The sequence below is a fragment of the Trametes versicolor genome, assembly GCF_000271585.1.
Source record: "Trametes versicolor FP-101664 SS1 unplaced genomic scaffold TRAVEscaffold_3, whole genome shotgun sequence".
Classification (NCBI taxonomy): Eukaryota; Fungi; Basidiomycota; class Agaricomycetes; order Polyporales; family Polyporaceae; genus Trametes; species Trametes versicolor.
In genome coordinates, this window is record NW_007360323.1 from 1,111,152 (window position 1) to 1,128,694 (window position 17,543).

The 17,543-nt window shown below is 59.2% G+C and overlaps 8 protein-coding genes across 8 annotated transcripts; 3 read left to right on the forward strand and 5 right to left on the reverse strand.

Annotated features, from left to right (window-relative positions):
• Nucleotides 1–558: 558 nt before the first annotated feature.
• Nucleotides 559–2,494, reverse strand: TRAVEDRAFT_143313 (camp-dependent protein kinase regulatory subunit). Its single transcript, XM_008037247.1, has 2 exons — nucleotides 965–2,494; nucleotides 559–908 (listed from the first exon to the last, which is right to left on the reverse strand). Exons 1-2 carry the CDS (start codon nucleotides 2,283–2,285, stop codon nucleotides 721–723), a joined length of 1,509 nt encoding a protein of 502 aa, XP_008035438.1. The 5' UTR covers nucleotides 2,286–2,494; the 3' UTR covers nucleotides 559–720.
• Nucleotides 2,495–2,843: 349 nt separating this feature from the next.
• On the forward strand, nucleotides 2,844–4,772 carry TRAVEDRAFT_27083 (uncharacterized protein). The gene is made up of 3 exons (XM_008036607.1): nucleotides 2,844–3,139; nucleotides 3,194–3,633; nucleotides 3,684–4,772. Exons 1-3 carry the CDS (start codon nucleotides 2,939–2,941, stop codon nucleotides 4,660–4,662), a joined length of 1,620 nt encoding a protein of 539 aa, XP_008034798.1. The 5' UTR covers nucleotides 2,844–2,938; the 3' UTR covers nucleotides 4,663–4,772.
• Nucleotides 4,773–5,026: 254 nt separating this feature from the next.
• Nucleotides 5,027–8,406, forward strand: TRAVEDRAFT_44309 (exocyst complex protein; the record flags this gene model as incomplete). Its single annotated transcript, XM_008036818.1, has 14 exons — nucleotides 5,027–5,095; nucleotides 5,153–5,228; nucleotides 5,288–5,451; nucleotides 5,508–5,577; nucleotides 5,630–5,838; nucleotides 5,894–5,992; nucleotides 6,048–6,166; nucleotides 6,218–6,392; nucleotides 6,447–6,812; nucleotides 6,863–7,158; nucleotides 7,213–7,290; nucleotides 7,339–7,574; nucleotides 7,633–7,843; nucleotides 7,899–8,406. The coding sequence occupies 14 exons, from the start codon at nucleotides 5,027–5,029 to the stop codon at nucleotides 8,404–8,406; spliced, it is 2,676 nt and encodes an 891-aa protein (XP_008035009.1).
• Nucleotides 8,407–8,577: 171 nt separating this feature from the next.
• TRAVEDRAFT_44310 (ClpP/crotonase) lies at nucleotides 8,578–9,850 on the reverse strand (the record flags this gene model as incomplete). The annotated part of the gene is made up of 8 exons (XM_008036819.1): nucleotides 8,578–8,687; nucleotides 8,746–8,811; nucleotides 8,866–8,946; nucleotides 9,003–9,161; nucleotides 9,230–9,459; nucleotides 9,528–9,568; nucleotides 9,629–9,750; nucleotides 9,805–9,850. 8 exons carry the CDS (start codon nucleotides 9,848–9,850, stop codon nucleotides 8,578–8,580), a joined length of 855 nt encoding a protein of 284 aa, XP_008035010.1.
• Nucleotides 9,851–10,072: 222 nt separating this feature from the next.
• On the reverse strand, nucleotides 10,073–12,030 carry TRAVEDRAFT_27086 (uncharacterized protein). The gene is made up of 3 exons (XM_008036608.1): nucleotides 11,507–12,030; nucleotides 11,258–11,443; nucleotides 10,073–11,186 (listed from the first exon to the last, which is right to left on the reverse strand). Exons 1-3 carry the CDS (start codon nucleotides 11,947–11,949, stop codon nucleotides 10,544–10,546), a joined length of 1,272 nt encoding a protein of 423 aa, XP_008034799.1. The 5' UTR covers nucleotides 11,950–12,030; the 3' UTR covers nucleotides 10,073–10,543.
• Nucleotides 12,031–12,253: 223 nt separating this feature from the next.
• On the reverse strand, nucleotides 12,254–13,460 carry TRAVEDRAFT_56789 (uncharacterized protein). Its single transcript, XM_008036976.1, has 5 exons — nucleotides 13,099–13,460; nucleotides 13,030–13,046; nucleotides 12,785–12,980; nucleotides 12,643–12,723; nucleotides 12,254–12,583 (listed from the first exon to the last, which is right to left on the reverse strand). Exons 1-5 carry the CDS (start codon nucleotides 13,216–13,218, stop codon nucleotides 12,407–12,409), a joined length of 591 nt encoding a protein of 196 aa, XP_008035167.1. The 5' UTR covers nucleotides 13,219–13,460; the 3' UTR covers nucleotides 12,254–12,406.
• A 1,245-nt stretch (nucleotides 13,461–14,705) lies between these two features.
• TRAVEDRAFT_116156 (amidohydrolase 2) lies at nucleotides 14,706–16,074 on the forward strand (the record flags this gene model as incomplete). Its single annotated transcript, XM_008037248.1, has 4 exons — nucleotides 14,706–14,894; nucleotides 14,962–15,026; nucleotides 15,091–15,514; nucleotides 15,568–16,074. The coding sequence occupies 4 exons, from the start codon at nucleotides 14,706–14,708 to the stop codon at nucleotides 16,072–16,074; spliced, it is 1,185 nt and encodes a 394-aa protein (XP_008035439.1).
• Nucleotides 16,075–16,196: 122 nt separating this feature from the next.
• On the reverse strand, nucleotides 16,197–17,513 carry TRAVEDRAFT_18187 (nicotinate-nucleotide diphosphorylase; the record flags this gene model as incomplete). The annotated part of the gene is made up of 5 exons (XM_008036532.1): nucleotides 16,197–16,282; nucleotides 16,336–16,596; nucleotides 16,795–16,979; nucleotides 17,038–17,178; nucleotides 17,287–17,513. 5 exons carry the CDS (start codon nucleotides 17,511–17,513, stop codon nucleotides 16,197–16,199), a joined length of 900 nt encoding a protein of 299 aa, XP_008034723.1.
• Between the last annotated feature and the right edge of the window lie 30 nt (nucleotides 17,514–17,543).

The window sequence follows — 17,543 nt, forward strand, 5'->3', positions numbered from 1 at the left end:
CCTCAAGGAAGTCTGAAGAAGGCGAAACCCTCAATATCAAAACCCATACTTTTCGGCAGGGCCCCCAAGCCTCAGCTGCCGTAGAAATTGTGCTCTAAATTATACCCTCCAATGCATTGCAACTCATCGCACATACTCTGTGGCGTCCGAAGTGATTTTGTAATGACGGGAGAGGAGAAAACCAAGCCCTTAGCCGAGGTATAGCTACGTTATGATCGGAGACCCCGGGTCTCCCAGTATGTACAGTATTAGTACCTTCGCCTGTACATGATGGCATTAATCGGTATGGCCGGTACCAGAACATGGATGGCTACGGTGACCTGCTTTCCTATGCGGCACCATGGCTAAAAGAAAAGTGTCAGCAACGCCTCACCGCTCAATTGCATGAATTTGGTATTGAATATTTCTGCGTGAGATTAGCGTCCACGGGCATGGCACTAAAACTGCAATCGTGTTGATGTAACCTACAAATGTTTAATGGTGCTCGACGAGTACCTTCTGTTGGCGAGAGCTTGCCTGTCGAAGTTCGGATGGAACCTGTTCACTTGCGCAGCGAGGAATTTCGTCTGACGACCGCTAGTTACATAAGCTACACGCAAGATACAAATTCAAAATCCATCGCGAGACTGGACTCGTCGGTATACAGCAGCAGAGACAGTGCAAGATCGAAAACAACATACCCAATACAGCACAGAACGAAAGTTTTCCGGGGTATCCGCTTCACCTCCGCGAGTTGATCCCGTAACTCTGCCCGGCGTTGCGCTCCATGATCTCGCGTAGCGGCCCGAGCAGTCGCGTAAACGCGTGCGCATCCAGCGCAGCCACCTTCAATCGCGGGGCGGAAGGGCTGTTCCGCACGACTGCGCTCACCGTCGCGGCACGCGGTTCCAGCCGCAGCAATGCCAACTCTGCGATACCCAAATGAGCGATGCTTCCTCAGAGATAACTGCGCGCAAATACGTACCGCCGAAGTAATCGCCTTTTTTCAGTTGCCCTACAACCTCAGACCCACTGCCATCGGGTGCGGCCTTGGTGACGACGGCGTTCCCCTCCTCCACAAAGAAGAACGTGTCGCCCATCTCGCCCTGACGGACGACCGGCTCTCCGTCCTCGTAGATCCGGCTCACGAGCGCGTCCGCGATCTTGCTGCGCTCTTCCGGCTCCAGGGACGCAAGCAGGTCGACCGACGAGAGGAACTGCTCGTACATAGTGCGTCTCCGATGCGCCGCCTTGAGGATGATCGTGCGGAACGTGATGCGGTCCAGCGACCAGAGCGTGGACGGCTCCATCGCGAGCACGGTCGCCGCACGGGGGTGCCCGTACATGAGCGCGAGCTCGCCGAACGAGCTGCCCTCGGCGCACTCCGCGACCTTCTTCCCGAACTCGGCGTGGTATCCGGACTGCGTGAACTTCTCCGCGTTCGATAGTGGCCCGCTCAGCCATGCGGGCGGGAGCGGCTCCGGTCGGATGTAGCAGTGCAGCAGCCCGCTCTCGACGACGTAGAAGTACTCGCCGACGTCGCCCTGGCGGATCACGACCTCGTTCTCGACGACGCGGCACTCGCGCATCGCGTTCAGCACGCCAGTCTCCTGCTCCTCGTCGAGATCGCGGAAGATGAAGTTGTTCGCAATTGATGTGCGGATGCGCCGCAACTGATCATCCGACTTCGGGAACACCGGCAGGGGCTCATACGTTTCGCTGTCAACAGGGATCGATTCTGCGCTGACGGAGGTGCGCCGCGCCAGGATTGTGGCGGTGGGCGGGTGGAGGAAGTCGCCAGGGCTGGGATCGGGGTTGAAGTTGAAGCCGGAGCCGTTCGCGAACGAGGCGAAAGGGTTCGGCGCCGAGATGGGTGTCGTCGGAGCGACGTCCTCGCCCTCGAACTGGAAGCTGGGAGGACTCACGGGGGTCAATGTGCCGTTGTTGTCCGGTAGGAGGGCGTTTCCAGGAACATTGAGTGTGCCGAACGGGCTCGGAGTGGTCCTCCCGTTGAACATCGACTTCCTTGGTTTGTCAAAGGCCTGAGCATTTGAGTGGGAGAAGGGGGATACGCTCGTAGGCCCGCCTGCGGTTGGACTCAGCGGTGTATCCATGTAGTGATCTTCGGGTAGGCCGGACGCAAGGGTGGAGTGGCGGGAGAGTACGTCGCGAGCGCGTGCGCGTTGCTCTTGGAGTCGGGTCTGAAACCAGTTCGCACACCACTGGAGGGTATCCTTTGGTTGGACGCGCTGGGCGTCGCGAGTGAGCTCAGATATGAGGGCGTCGAAAGTTGACGAGTCCGACATCCCGGGGTCGGAAGATTGCCAAAAGGCGAACAAGGGCGGTGCGGGGCTAGCTCGGGCGGCGGTTGTTGTCTGGCGTGGCGGGTGTGGGAGATGGGGGAGATGAGGGGACAAGGGAGTAGCTCGGACGAGTTAAGTAGTGCGCTGTATCAAACGCTGTGAGCGATGGACATTGGCTGTTCGCGAACACGTGGTATAGATGTGCGGTGAATGATGTTTGTGCTTCTCTGCGCGCCGCGTTAGTCGGTCGAAGGTAGGAACGGCGCAAGTCGCGCACCTTCAATTACTTGGTCGGCCTTGTACTCTGCCTGTCCGCGGGCTCGGGGGACCTGTTCTCCCACAGTACGCGCGTGCGGGGTCGATGTGGGAGAGGACAAGGAGAGATGATGCATCCAGGGACGCGTTCCTTCCGCATTCGTCTGTCTGCTGACTAAGCGCCTATATGCAAATAGTGTGACGAGCGTTACGGTTACGCCATTCTGTCACGTGTACTGCGTCACTCGCCGTGCCTCCACGTTGGCTGAGAAGGATCGGTGATAGCTCAGCCTCGTCCCTCTCCTGCTCCCTTCTCCTCAAGCACTGCGCCCTCTTCCCACCTTGTACTGCGCCAAGACAGCTTCGCTGCTGTTCCTTGTTCTCCTTCTGCGTTCGCCTACATGTCATCTGATTCCTTGCGAGTTGAGCTCCCTGCGTACTCTCATTCCTTTCAAGTCAATGCCCCGCCACAGTCCACCATCCGCGATGTCAAACAGGAAATCGCCAGAGTCTGCCCGGGGTCACCTTCCCCCGAGGGACAACGGCTTGTCTTCAAAGGCCGCTTCCTGAACGATGACCAGAAGGTGGAGGACGTCTGGAAGGTGCGCAGCACTTGCAGTTCGTCCGGGTACGACACGGTCTGACGACGATACCAGTCTCCTGATGATTCACGGGTCGTCCACCTGGCGGTTCACCCCTCGGCATGGACTGCTGCACCTCCTACGCTTTCTCCAGTTTCTCAGGCGGCATCCCCGGCCTCTCCGTCCACACCTACTGCGCAGCGTCCGCCAGTAGCGCAACCTCGGCTTTATCCTCAGCCTCCCCGTTCTGCGCATGCTAGCCCGGCACACTACCCTTCGGCTCCAGTACCGGTCCTGGCGTTCATTCAGCACTTGCACAACCTCTCCTTGTCTGTTCTATCCGATGGGGCGATCGCGCTGCCATCGCAGCCGACCACCTCCGAGCTAGGAACATGGCGCGCTGCGTCGGTGAATTTCTACGTTACACGGGGATGGGAATGGCCGGCAGTCTTTGATGAACCGTTCCCGTCAGGCAGTCCCGAGCAGGGCGCGGTCTACGAGCCGGTGACGATCGAGTACGTCTTCTATCTCGGGCCTCGCGCGCTATTGCTCATACACTCTCAAGGGGCATGCCGTACCTATCACTTACCACGCCAAACGCCGTTCCGACACCTGCGCAGGCACATGCGTTGAAGGTTCTGTCGCATTCGTTCTCCGTCCTCTCGATTGCGAACGACCCCTTCTTCTACGCGCCCTCAACGCCGTACCCCGCCTACCAGAACACGCCCACCGCTAATCTCAACCAACGGCTGCAGGAGCTCGGCTTCCCGCCGCTGCGCCTGATACCTGACCAGAACCTGCCTGGCAATGGCAACGATGCGGCCGCGGGCGCAGAGATCCGCGCCATTCCTGTGCGCGCTCTACTCGTGCCCCTGCTCATGCTCGCGTTCCGCACGCTGCTGCTGCTCTACTTCTTCTCGCCATCCAAGCGTCCCCTGTTCGGGATCTTGCTGAGTGCGTGGATTGTCTACGAGGCATGGAATGCCATGCGCCTCGTCCTAAACGACGGGCACGAGCGCCGTGATGATCCCGCCGCCGCCAACCCTGCCGCGCCCAACGGTGCTCCTGCTCAAGGTGGCGCAGCGGCAGCACCCGCAGGTCCGGCCCCTGTTGCAGTGAACCGGAACCCGAGCAGGACACTCCCTCAAGCGGTGCTCAACCGGCTCGCGATGATCAACTTGAACACGGAAGAGGCGCTGCTCGACACGGACACCCAGCAGCCTCCGCCTGGTATCGTGCAGAAGGCGAAGACGTTCGTTACGTTGTTCCTCTTGACGCTGCACCCTGCAGCGTGGGACCGCCGCCGGACAGCGTTGAGGCGGCGCGAGGGACGCATCCGGACGGAGGCGAACGCACGGGAGGCGGCGATGACTGCGCGGGCGGAACGGGAGTCGGCGGGCGAGGACGCCCCTCCGCTGACGCCTGACGAGCAGGTACGGGCGGCGGCGCAGGAGCAGATTGCGGCACGGCATGAGAGGCGACCGGCGTGGGTGAAGGAGTATGTTCAGCGGGTGCAGTACTCGGAGTGGGTCGATGACCCCTAGAGTCGTGGTAGATGAGGACGCAGAGGATATGTATGATAGTTTAGTACGCTTGAATGCCGGCTTGGGTTGTACATTGGACGTAGGATATATTCAGTGCTATACATGGTCGGACATACATTCAGGATCTGACGTCCACATAGGCGCTTAGATCACCGAGGCATGATCGGGGCGGGGGCGCGTCGCAGTCGCGTCGGTACGGATGCTGTATCCAGATCCACCACCTCGTAGTGGCTGCGCACGCAACTAGACCCTCCGTACTTTCCGCAGACTGCTTTCCTCACTACGCATCTGCGAGCTGAAATCTCTCTGTTGTCTGGTCTCAAGCCAACCTAGCACGCACCTGCAAGAGATTCGGACTTAAAGCATGACTTCGCTACCGCCTCGCGCACTGGAACCGTCCGTGCAAGACCATCTTCGCCTGGAGGCCTTCGAAGTACTAATGAATGATCTCGTATTACCATGCGCGCGCTGACATGCGCAATGCGTTTAGGACAAGTTCGACGTGAAGGACTTCGTCGGTGCGATCTCCGAGAAGCTCATTGCACAGTCCAAAGCGGACCCCGGACGTGAGTGGTCCTAGTAACGTCGCGCATGCTGCGCGTGCATGACCGGAACCATACACCAGCGTTCGACCCGAAGCCGTTCATCCGCACGTTCGAGGCAGCCGTGGATAAGCTCATCGCCGTACGCAAGGATGTCCAGGCGAAGACCGAGCAGATGGAGAAGAGCGTGCGGGTCGCGGAGCGTGACTACTCGAAGAAGATGGTAGAGCTAAACCGGGGATTCGAGGTGAATACCAGTGCACCATATGTCCGGACCCGGAAGCTGACCCATCCGGATGCAAGGCAGTTGGCCAGTCGTTCTCCGGCATGGAGACGAAGATGAACGAAGTCGGTCGGACCGCTATTCGTATAGGTCTGTATATGTTTGTGTGATGCTCACGGTTGATTGATACTGTTCTTTTCAGGCGAACAGATGGAGTCCGTTCACCAACAACGACAGCGAGCGCAAGCCGCATATGATCTTATTGACTACTACGGGCAGTTCGCGAAGGACGATACGACTCGCGTTGACGCCCTCAAGAAAGAGGGCAAGGAGGGCAGGCGGAAGGTCGCCGTCCTCTTGCGCCGGTTAGCTACTGTTGCAAAAGAGGTCGACCTGTCCCACTCGGACAAGGTTGGGATTCTATTGGCCGTAAACGAGGGCTTGCTTAACACAGTCACCACGACAGACACGAGAGAACATCGACAGGTATTGCGAGAAGTTCGAAAAGGACATGCTGCACCTATTCGACCGAGCATATCGGAGAGGCGACCCGAAGATGATGCATGTAAATGCCTTCGATATAGCATACGCTGCACATTATACTAACGTATGTGCCGCAGCATTGTGCGCAAACGCTTCTCGATTTCAACGGGGGTGCGTCATGTGTACAAGTATACGTCAATCAGCACGACTTCTTCATCAACCGAGTTGCCGAGTCGACCGCCATTGGTGACCAACTGTATGCTCTCCTTTGATTCACCGTTGCCTCGAGCTCACTACAATATCCTAGCTGGGGAGCCCTACCAGACCCGGATGCTCCTCCACCAGTAACAGAGCCTGGTCTACAAGACTTATTCGTCGAAATTCGTACGACCGTGGGCCAAGAAGCCCAGATTGTACAAGCCGTATTCCCGAACCCAGCATATGTCATGCAAGTCTTCCTCCAGCGAGTATTTGCTCAATCGGTATGTCTCCACTTATAGGGCCTGGGTCGCGTGGGTTTCTCATGCACAAAGTAGATACAACACCATTTGGAACAACTCGTCGCGAGAACAACAACGATGCCAGACTTGGGTTTCCTCCGAATACTGCAACTCGTACATCAACAGACATCCGTCCTAGTGGAAGACCTCAAGGCCTACGAGCTCCCTTCCGTGGTGCCCCGCTCACCGATCGATGCCAACGAATTCGATCGTACAGTGAAAGGCATACCTGCATCCGCAGCCTCCAACACGGCGACAGCCGCGACAATCAGCACGATGCTCGAGACCGCGATGGAAGAGCTCTTCGTTCCCTACACCGAGGGGCAGCGGTATCTCGAGAAAGAGAGCCACAGTCTAGGCGAGCTTTACACAAGCTACCTGGCCAAGTACTCTCGCTACCACGTGAGCTTTCAACATATCGTTACAAGAGAATTCGGTTGACGGTTATGCAGGAGAGAACAGGCGTCAAAGGTAAATCGTCGATGTTCGGGCGCATGGTCGACCAGCTCAGTGCCGCGGCTGCAACAACATCGAACTCCGGAACTTCTACCACTTCCGCTCAGGCGGCGGCTGCGCTCATGCGCTTCGGCGGCCTGGGCTCGTCGACGGATCGTGCGCCCGAGAAGACGGCGGAGGATCCCATCCGTGAAGAGGATGGCATGTTGAGCGTCGATGTCGCGGAGAAGATGCTCAGGTGGCATGCGGAGGCCATCGGCCGCTGTGTGGAGCTGAGTCCGTCGAGTGACGTGTACGTGCCACCGTATGAGTTTCTTCCATGAAAGACTGCTGATATCGGACGCAGTCCGAAGACTACGTTTGCGTTGCTGAGAGTGCTCTCTGCGGTGATCGCCAATTCGTACATCGAGGCGGCCCTTGAGACGTGAGTGCTGCTATCGTCGTCGGCTACTGGGACTAAATCTGTGTATAGTGCACAAGCTCGCCTTGAGGCAGCGGACGCGAAGTCAGAACCAAGCATGCAGCCGCTCACAGTGCTTCGCGAGGTTGACCTCATTTGTCACTTGTGGCAACGCTACGTGACGATGGCCCTCTTGCCGCTCGCAAGTAGCTCTGTCACGGTGCGGCGCGAGATGGTCGTGTTCAACAATCAGGCGGTCTCCCGGATCGAGGGCGGCGCGAACCAGGTCACGCAGAAGTTGGCCGACAGTAAGTACAGTAGCGCATATATGAATCTAGGAAAGCGATGCTCACATATTTGTGGCAGGCATCATCACCTGGTTGTCCACCCAGCTCGCGAAACAGAAGCGTACAGACTTCAAGCCCAGGAACGATGATTTGTCGTTTGCGCGGGTAAACACCGAGCCTTGCTTAGCATGCTGCGAAACGCTCGAGAAAGTGCGCGATGCGGCCAAGGCGAACCTGAGCGGGAAGAATCTCGAAGTGTTCTTGACAGAGGTCGGCGTGGCTTTCCACGGGTACGTATTCACCCCCAACCAGATACGCGGCAAGACGCTAATCGTGGCCCGGCAGATTGCTTCTGGAGCACCTCAAGAAGTTCCCTGTGAGCGCAACGGGCGGCCTGATGCTCGCCAAGGACCTCAAGTCCTACCAAGACACGATCGACACGTTCTCCATCCCCTCCCTCCACGAACGCTTCGAGTTCATCCGCCAGCTCGGCAACGTCTTCCTCGTGAAGCCCGACATCCTCAAGTCGTACATCACCGAGGGCTACCTCGGCCGCATCGACGCGAACCTGCTCCGGCCGTACCTCGCGCAGCGCTCCGACTGGGGCCAGGCGGAGAAGGGCTTCAACGACGCGGCGGACGGCGGCCCCGGGGGCGCGGGCGCGGACGGCAAGGGCGTGCGCGACCGCTTTGGCATGGGGCGGCTGAGCATGATCATGAAGGACCTCGAGCCGCTGCGCGAGATCAGCATGCCGAGCATGCCGCCGATGCAGGGCATGAGCAGTTTTGCGGGCAACATCGCGTCGCAGTTCGCGAGCGCGCGGCCGTCGCGGTTCAGCAACATCGGGGCGTGAGGTGTAGGTATGTGGCCTCGGACGGAGGCGTGGAGCGGAAGCCTCGGAGGATGAAGCCTGGTGGGATGCGTAATTTATTCAGAACCCTCCGCTGTGTGGTATCGATACCTGGTGTGTGCATGTCCGCATGTAAATGTAATGTTACAGTAGTGCTGGTGTGGATGGATCCCCTCATTCGCCCTTGAAGACGGGCGCCCGCTTCTCCTTGAACGCTTGTAGCGCCTCCAGGCGGTCTTTGGTGTGCAACAATGGCTCGTATGACGCCCGTTCAAAGTCGAGACCTGTGTGAGAATCTATTAGGAGTTGCACCACATGGGAGCGGTGTCTGCTGAAACGTACCAGATTCCAAACCGAGTTCGGGCACTCTGGAGATGGCTTGCTTGGCAGCTTTGAGGGCAAGTGGCGCTGCGGGTAGAGCATCGGCCACCACCCACTGATGAATATACGCGTGCAGCTTACCGTTCGCACTCATCTGCTTGGCCAATTGCATCGCCTTGTGAAAGGCAGACGTTTCGGGGTCCGATACATAGTCGACGACACCTAGAGTACGTTGCGGCTCAGCACAATTGTTCCCAAAAAGAGGCTAGTGCGCCCACCGAACTGGTGCGCCTCTGCGGCGGTGAGCACTCGCGCAGTAAAGATGAGGTCCTTCGCCTTCGCGAGCCCCAAGAGGCGAGTCAGGCGTTGTGTCCCTCCCGCGCCCGGGATGATACCAAGCTTGACCTCCGGCAGGCCGATCTTTGTCACCGCATGACCTATTGACATTGGCAGAAGTCCGACTCATTAGCCCGTTGTATCACCTCACCCATTGCGAGGCACTTACCTGCCACTCGCAAGTCGCACGCCAGCCCGAGCTCAAGCCCTCCGCCTAACGCAGGCCCGTCAATCGCAGCGACGGTGGGCACGGGCAAGCCCTCGAGCGTGCCGAGCGCGCGGCGGAGGTCGATGAGGAATTTGTCCACCTGCGCCTTTGACATACCCGCGCGCTCGACGAGGTCCGCGCCTGCGCAAAACGACCCGAGCGTTGAGGAGCGTACTATCAACACGCGTGTACTGTGCATAGCAACGCCGTCAGCAGCATTCTAGATCCCGTGGGACTATGGGGCTAGCGGGGCACGCACGTCTTGTCGAACTGGATTTTGTCAAGGCATTCTTGGAATTCCTGCGGCGCGCCGTATAAGCTCACTGAGAAGGAATTGAGCAACATACAAATGCAGCGCACCTTCAACAGATTCATGGATATCGCGTTCTTCGCCTTTGGCCTGTTCAGCAGCAAGGAGGTGATTCCGGGGTGGTTAGGGACCGGCTCGAGATACGCTTCCGCTGGGCCCACGCCCGCGCTCGCTGGCGGCTGCCCAGTCTGTATGAATCTTCGCGCTGCACATCGTACGTGCGCACTCCTCAGCACAGTCAAGCCGGATACACGAGAAGTTGGGATGATCATGAGGGACGCGACGAGGAGGGAGTGTGAGCCTCAGCCACCCCCGCATTCGAATTCGCGCTACTCATTTCCCGCCGGGGTCCGGCCCGCGTGATGGCCCCGGAGGAGCGTCTCCTCGGAGCTTACAGTTACCGTCGGGGAAGCAGGAAACCCACTCGCTCAGGTTCGGCCTAGGAACTGCGAGATTCCATTCGCTGCACGCCGAAATGGCAAGGTGTACAGGGGGTAGAACGTACAGGTAGTAGGTGCTAATTTCTGCGGTGGTGTCATTGCGCACACAAAACGAGTCCCAGTAAGTACCGAGACGTGCGAATCCATACGAGTGACAAAGGTTGGACGGAAGTCCGGGGAGGAGGAAGCGGCAGGGGGGTAGGTATACAAACACAAACACACAAAAAAGTCATGCATCGTGGACCCATATAGACGTACAGGCACAGGAGGCACCGAAATCGCGAGCCGGGGGAACCAGGGAGCCGCAAAAAAGAGTTGGGTGCCGAACAAAGTAGTGGGGGCCGACAGGCGAGCGGGCGAAGGTGTGAGCAAGAAGCGCTCGCCTTATATATACGGAATGATATCTTGTGGAGGGTCTGTGGTGGGTATATCGCCCGCGCGCTGTGCGAGGCTGTCCGGACGCAGCGAACGTGTCCGGGAAGCCACCAGGTTTATCACCGGCGCGTGGGCTTTTCAGCCCAGGCTTCAGCGCGCCTCCCCATGGACGAGGTCAACGTAGGACGCCTGGTGCTGCTGCACGGCAGGGGCCCCCTCCTGCCGGGGCGAGTTGCGCGGGTCGGCGTACGGGTGCGTGGGCGAGCTCGGGGACTGGCGCGACTCGTAGTACGCGTCCTGGTATTGGCCTTGGGTGTTGTAGTCCTGGCCGTACCCGGTGGCGGCGGCGGTGCCGTAGCCTTCGTACTGGTACTGCTGGCCTTGCTGAGCCTGGGCACGAGCATAGGCGGTGCCAGCGGGGTATTCCATGCCTGCGCCAGTGGCGACGACGGGGGCGGCGGCGCCATACGGTATGCCCATAGGCTGGGGCTGGGCGTACTCGTCCATCGTCGGAAGGCCGTAGTGCATCGAACGATCAGGGTATGCGTCCTGAGCAGCGTGGGTCGTCATCTGTGCCTCGTTCGGGTTATCGTTGCCGAAGCTCATCTCCCCAACACCATCGTTCATGTTGTCGTTTCCGGCATTGTACTTCTCGAAGTACGTCATGTCCTCCTCATCTTGCAGACGCGCAGCGCGACGTTTGGCGTAGAGGATCGCGACGATGATTGCTCCGACGACGACTACGCCAACGACGGAGAAGGTTCCTGCGACGGCACCCTTGTTGTCAAAGAAGCTGTAGAAATGGGATGTGAGTTCACACGGGGAAGGGGCATCTTTGACGATGGCAGTTGAGCGGATGCATACCTGTTGGATGATGCTGATACGTTGTTCGCAGCAGCGGCGGCATCGGAAGCAGTGGGAGAAAGCCATGTGTAGGCCGTCGTGTCGGTGCCTGTGGAGACATGGCGCGACGAGGCGGACGTGGTAGTCGCAGTAGCTGTGGTCTTGACTAGGGTGACTCCCGTCGAGGAGGACGAGGAGGAAGTAGAACTGTGCGATTGACGTGTGAGGCAGTGTCCCGTCAAATTCGCTTGGCGTGTTGAATTGACTTACGAGGAAGTGGACGAAGATGAAGTGGTGCTCGAAGAAGAGGACGAGGACGAAGAGGAAGACGAGGACGAAGAAGACGAGGACTGGGTGGCAGAGTCGGTGTCGGAGGACGTGGATGAGGTGGTAGACTGAGTATCGGGCGTCGCACTAGTGGTCACAGGAGCGGCAGTGGATGACCGGGTCGATGTTGTGGTCGGGGTTTGGGACGTAGTGGTTGGCGGCTCGCTGGTCGTCGTAGGCGTAGACGTCGATGCCTCGGGCGTTGAAGAAGGGCTAGTCACAGGCACAGATGCCTGCGTCGACGACGACCCAGGAAGGTCGTTGGTAATGCCGCTGCCCAGATCGGTGGTGCTCTGAGCGTTTGCCAAGATGAAAGAGTGTGAGGAAAGGAGCGCGAAAGAAATGAGTGTAATGAAGCGCGCTGCGGACGCCGAGCAGACACGCATCGTGAAGGATGAGGAGGGGAGGGCGGGAGGGCGTCGGGGTTGGCGTTGGCAGAGAGCACGAACGCGATGTGAGAGTAGGTGAGAGACAAAGGCGGAGCGGCTGACGGGAGGAAGGGGCGGGCTGCTTCAGCCGCGAGACGGACGCCCTCCGCGGCGCTTCCAGGCCTTCTCGATCGCGTTTCCCACGTGGCCGCCGTCCCAACCTCAACACGCCGAGCATCGCTGCTCGCCTGCCGCAGTGCCTGATTGCCATGACCCCCTCATCCTGCCTCACCTCGGCGCCACAGTCAAGGCAAACATATATATTCCAGGCTTGTACAACGCTGCATAAATATCGAAACAAAATCCGTGGGCTCCCTGGAACGCGCGTGAAGGGTATATCAAACGAAATACAAGGACATACCGACAGATGATGTTCAAGTTCGAAACCCAACAACTTGAGAAAGCCTTGCAGTCTCTAGTCGCCGGCAAGCAACCCGTACTCGCGCATGAAATCCAGGGACTCTGCGCGACCCAGGCTCTCCAGCTCGAGGCAGTACTGCTGGATCCTACCCTCTTTGACGTCCTTGCGGAACTTCGCCGTGTCCATGTCAGGGTTTCGCTCGCTGAGCTCCGCGAGGAGTCGCTGTTTGTCCTGTAGTACCGCCACGGTAAGTCGCCTGCTCTGAAGGTAGGTGTCCAAATAACACTTACCGTCTTACGTAGCTTAGACCACATAGGCCCTATTTCCACGAACGTAAACGAGTGCAGGCCGACGTAGAACCAGCCCGCGTCCTACCGAGTTCGGTCAACACTCATGTAGGATGCAGATACAATTATGGAGTGGTACACGCACCTGCTTCATAGGCCATATGAACAGGTTCATGTCCCCGAGCGTCTTGGTCGACGCCTCGAGACGCTTTACCATCTCCGCGCTGCCCCACCCAATGAGGCACGTCGAGTCAGGGCCCTCCAGGACGTATGGCCTAAACGCAAAGGCCACATCCGCCCCCGTGAACATGCGCGTATCATATCCAGGAGTTGTCTCCAAGCTGTGATACAGGTTTAGCGCTGACCATCACCCCCCAAGTACGTCCATACCTTTCTATTTCCATTTCCTACCGTAATTTCCCTGAGTGGCTAGCTGGTACGACATGTAGGACCACTCACAATTTCCCCATCGAAACCCAGCTGCTGCGACAGGACTTCGAACGGGATGGGACCGTGCCGCATTTCGACTGTCGCAGGCAGCTTATCGAACTCCAAGTACCAGTCGACCTTGTCCTTCATCCTCGCTCTCGAAGCAGATGAGGCGGCATCGGAAGAGCTTGACGCCGACGAGATGGTCGATATACTCTCCTGCGAAGATACCGGCGTTCTTGGTTCTACGGGCGCGATCCTTGGCCGCTCGGTCTTGGTCGGAAGAGGCACAGGAGTACCCCTGCCGCGGGTGCTCGCAACGGAACGTGGCGGTCGGACGGTGGACTCGTCATCCGAGTCTACAGCGCGTCGTAAGGGTTGCGGTTGTGACTGCGATGACACGGTACCACCGTCGCTTCGTAGTTGTTGACCCGCCTCACAGGTACAATCCGGATTCACGCCCTAAGGATGACCACATACAGCATATTGAGCACCCAGCTGATATGGACAAATTGGATCCTCACCTTCAACAACTGCTTGATCACCTTGTGTGCCTTCTCAAGCTTTCGCAAAGCACGGTCTCTCTCCGCAGCGACTGTGCCACTGTCCGAATCTGGCGCAACCCCTGCTCCCGCGAGCCGTTCTTGCAACTCCGCGTTCTCGTGCTCCAGCGCGCGGATCTTGAATGCCCGCTCGAGATTCTGCGCCTCGAGGTCCTCGATCTTCGCGCGCAGGACTTTGTTGCGGGCATCGGCCCCAAGCAAAGCTTGCCCGAGGGTGTCTTGAGCGCGTTGGGCCGCAGATATGACGCCTACGAGCTGCAATCAAAGCCACCCCGATGAGGGCTCCTGCCAAACACGGAACAGCAGCACGCACCTCCCGCTGAAGTGATTGAAGATCGGCCACGGTCTGGTCGGGAGTGGTGCTCGAGCCGGCGAGTGCCATGGTATTGGTGGTGTTGGTGTTGGTGTGGAGAAAGATGGGCGATGAGCGAGTGGGTGACGAGGGCAAGAAGGTGAGACACAAAGGGATTCGCGGCTCAGACGGGGCTCCCGTAAGAAAGACTGCCAATGGCTTGATGGCTACAATGACAGCGGTAATGCCAGGCGCAGACCGGGTGGCATCGACTAGGGCATGCGAGCGTGCCGCCTTAAGGCCTTGTCCACACCAGCATTAATATCCCTCGGCTTCGTCGCGTCCACGAGCTTCTCGCGGGTCTGGTGCGCCTTGCCCGAGTAGGCATGTGGGGGTCGTCGAGGGGGTCCGTACCTGCTCCGACTCCCGCGCTTCCCTCTTTCGCTCTCGCGCTCACACACTGAGGCTGCTCTTGATAACATTCGCATTTGCGGGCAATTGACGGTGGATTTATGGGAGATGAGAGCGATCTTCTATCCGATCGCGAGCACGACGTCCATGTGAGAGCAGCCTTCCCAGTCGAGCGCGCGGAGGTCTGCAAAGGTGCGTCTCACGTGGCCGCGACTTTGACGATGCGCGCCTCGCCGTGCGTTACTATCGCGCCTCCCCTCGCTCCTCCCCTCACTCCTCCCCTCACTCCTCTGTCGTTTCCTTCACCTGCTGCTACGTATAAGTAGCACGCGAGCAGGCTCCCCCGCAGAACACGCATCACACAGCTCGCCATGGCCGCCGCGCACCGCCTGCTCGTCGACATCCACACGCATGTCTACCTCCCGCGCTACGCCGCGTTCCTCCGGAGCCGCACCTCTGTCCCGCGCATCTTCACGCGTACCTCAGCTGAAGGCAAACCGGAAGACCGCCTCCTCATTCTCGACGATGAGCCCAGCGAGGGGCGACCGATCGGCTCACAGGTACTTGCGCACTCCTTGCGTCCACGATAGCGCGCCGTCCGTGCAGCGGTACTGAACCTGCGCGAAGTACTGGGACAGAGATGAGAAGCTCAAGTTCATGGACCGCCATGCCATAGACGTCTCTGTTGTGAGGTGCGTGCTGCCTAAAGTGTCCTATATCGCAGGTTCTAATATACGAGTGCACGCGCGGCGATAGCTCGGCCAACCCATGGCTCGACTTCCTCCCCGCCCCCGATGCACACAAGCTCGCCGAAGAGCTGAACACCGACATGGAGGACTACTGCTCCGCCGGTCCCTCGTTGGCCGCGCTCCCCAGCGCGAAGCGCCTCTACGGCTTCGGCCTGCTCCCGCTCGTCCCTGGGGCATCCGCCGACTCGCTCGTCTCCACCGTCGCGCAGATTAGCAAGCTCCCACACTTGAAGGGCGTGATCATGGGCACGCGCGGGCTCGGTAAGGGCCTCGACGACGACGCGCTGGAGCCAGTGTGGGGTGCGCTCGAGAAGGCGGGCCTTGTCGTGTTCCTCCACCCACACTACGGCGTGGACAAGGACGCATGGGGCGCGCGGGATAACGGACACGTCCTCCCGCTCGCCCTCGGTTTCCCCTTCGAGACCACGGTGGTACGAAGCTTTTCTTTAAACCCCGTTTACAATGTATGCTCACGACCCGGTAGGCAACGACACGCCTGATCCTCTCGGGCGTGCTCGACCGCTACCCAGCCCTGCGGCTGCTCCTCGCCCACTCCGGCGGCGCGCTCCCCGCGCTCTCCTCCCGACTCTCCTCCTGCATCGAGCACGACCCCGTCGTTGCCTCGCGCCTCACGCACGATGCACGCTACTACCTCGGCCGGCTCTACTTCGACGCGGTCGCGTACGGCGCGGAGGAGCTCGGGTTCGTGAGCGACACCATTGGGCGCGCCGACAAGTACGTGACCGCGGGCACGTCCGCCGCGGCGTCGGGCGCGAACGCGGTGGACAGCGTAGGGCAGCGGAGGTTGGGTAGCGGGCGGATGCTGTTTGGCACGGATCACCCGTTCTTCCCGCCGTTGGGGGAGACGGAGAAGTGGAAGAGTGTAGTGGAGAATCTGGAGGCGATCGATGGTGTGTGGGGGTGGACGGAGAAAGAGAAGGATGCAGTGAGGGGCGGGAATGCGTTCTCGTTGTTTAGCTTGGGTTCGTGAGTGGTTTATGCCCGCAGAGAGGATTGGATGTATGGCTACATATGTATTGTGATATCCTGCGACAATCTATTACAGAGGAATTCCCGTTGCTTTCGGTTGCCATTTATTTCATCGGCGTCCACCTAGTTCTTTGGCTTCTGGATCTTGAGACTGAAATCTATGTGTTGCACCGACTGGTGCACCGCGCTCGTGCTCAGGATGTCGATCTCTGCCTCACATCATCAGTGCCCTACCTACCTCGCAGGAGAGCTCAACACGCACCATTAATCGCGCGCTCGTGCAGATTCGCCTCGGTGATGTTCCCGCTGCTTTCAAACAAGAACTTGCGTTCCCCGCGCCACTTCTCCCGCAGGCGACGCGCGACGCCCACGAGCTCCGCGCCCTCGATGTTGTCGAGCATCACGATGTCCGCGCCCGCGTCAATCGCCTCGTTTGCCTCCGCCTCGGACCCGACCTCTACCTCGAGCAACAGGCTGAACCCGCCGACCTTGCGCGCCTGCTTGATCGCGTTGGTGATCGAGCCTATGTAGGGTGTGCACGGACGCGGGGCGCGGAGTTGCCGTATGTGGGATGACGGGCAATTGTGTAGAGTTTATTGTGAGATCGCGGGACGGACGAGAACACGCGGGATCGACGGCGGTTACGGCAGAGTAAGAAAGTGCATGACATCAGAGCGGGTGTAAGAACATTGCTCGTGAGCGCGGGAGGAGGGTATCGCACCGGAGGACCAGATGTGGTTATCCTTGAGCATGATCATGCTCGAAAGGTCGTGGCGGTGGGGGTCGATCCCACCGACAAGCATCCCGTACTTCTCGACGAGACGGAAGCCCGGCGTCGTCTTGCGCGTGCCCGCGACGATTCCCTTGTACCCATTCGCGCGCGCGAGGTCCTTGATCTTCTTGGACCTAGATCGCGAGCGTGCCGCCGTCAGCAGCGCATCCACGCAGGAAAGGGAGGACGTACTGAGTAGCGATGCCACTGCAGCGCGCGAGCATGTTGAGCGCGACACGCTCGCCAAGGAGGATGTGCCGTGCCTTGCCTCTGACGGTCGCGACGTGCTTCACGGGCTCGAACGTCTCGCCCTCCTTCAGGTGCCATTCGACTCTGTTACAAGCGCGCATCAGTCATATTTCCCGCTGAGTCCGAGATCGACAGCCGTGCACACAGCGCACTAGCAGATTGTCATGCAGGTTACACAGATAGAGTACTCACTCGCAACCGACTTGGGTAAAGACCTCGGTAAAGAACGGCGCGCCTGCAAGCACCGCGGTCTTGCTCCCTTTGCCGAGAAGGAACGCCTCGCGCGGTGCTTCCCCTACGACGAAGCCGCCGTAATCGAAAGACGGCGTATCTTCTTGCAGCCACGCCGTCACCTGCGTCTTCCAGCTGGGCGGGAGCAGGTGCTCGAAGTGGTCGTACTCTTCCTGCGTCGAAGTCATGGTCGTTGGCTGCAAAGTAATAAGCAGCCT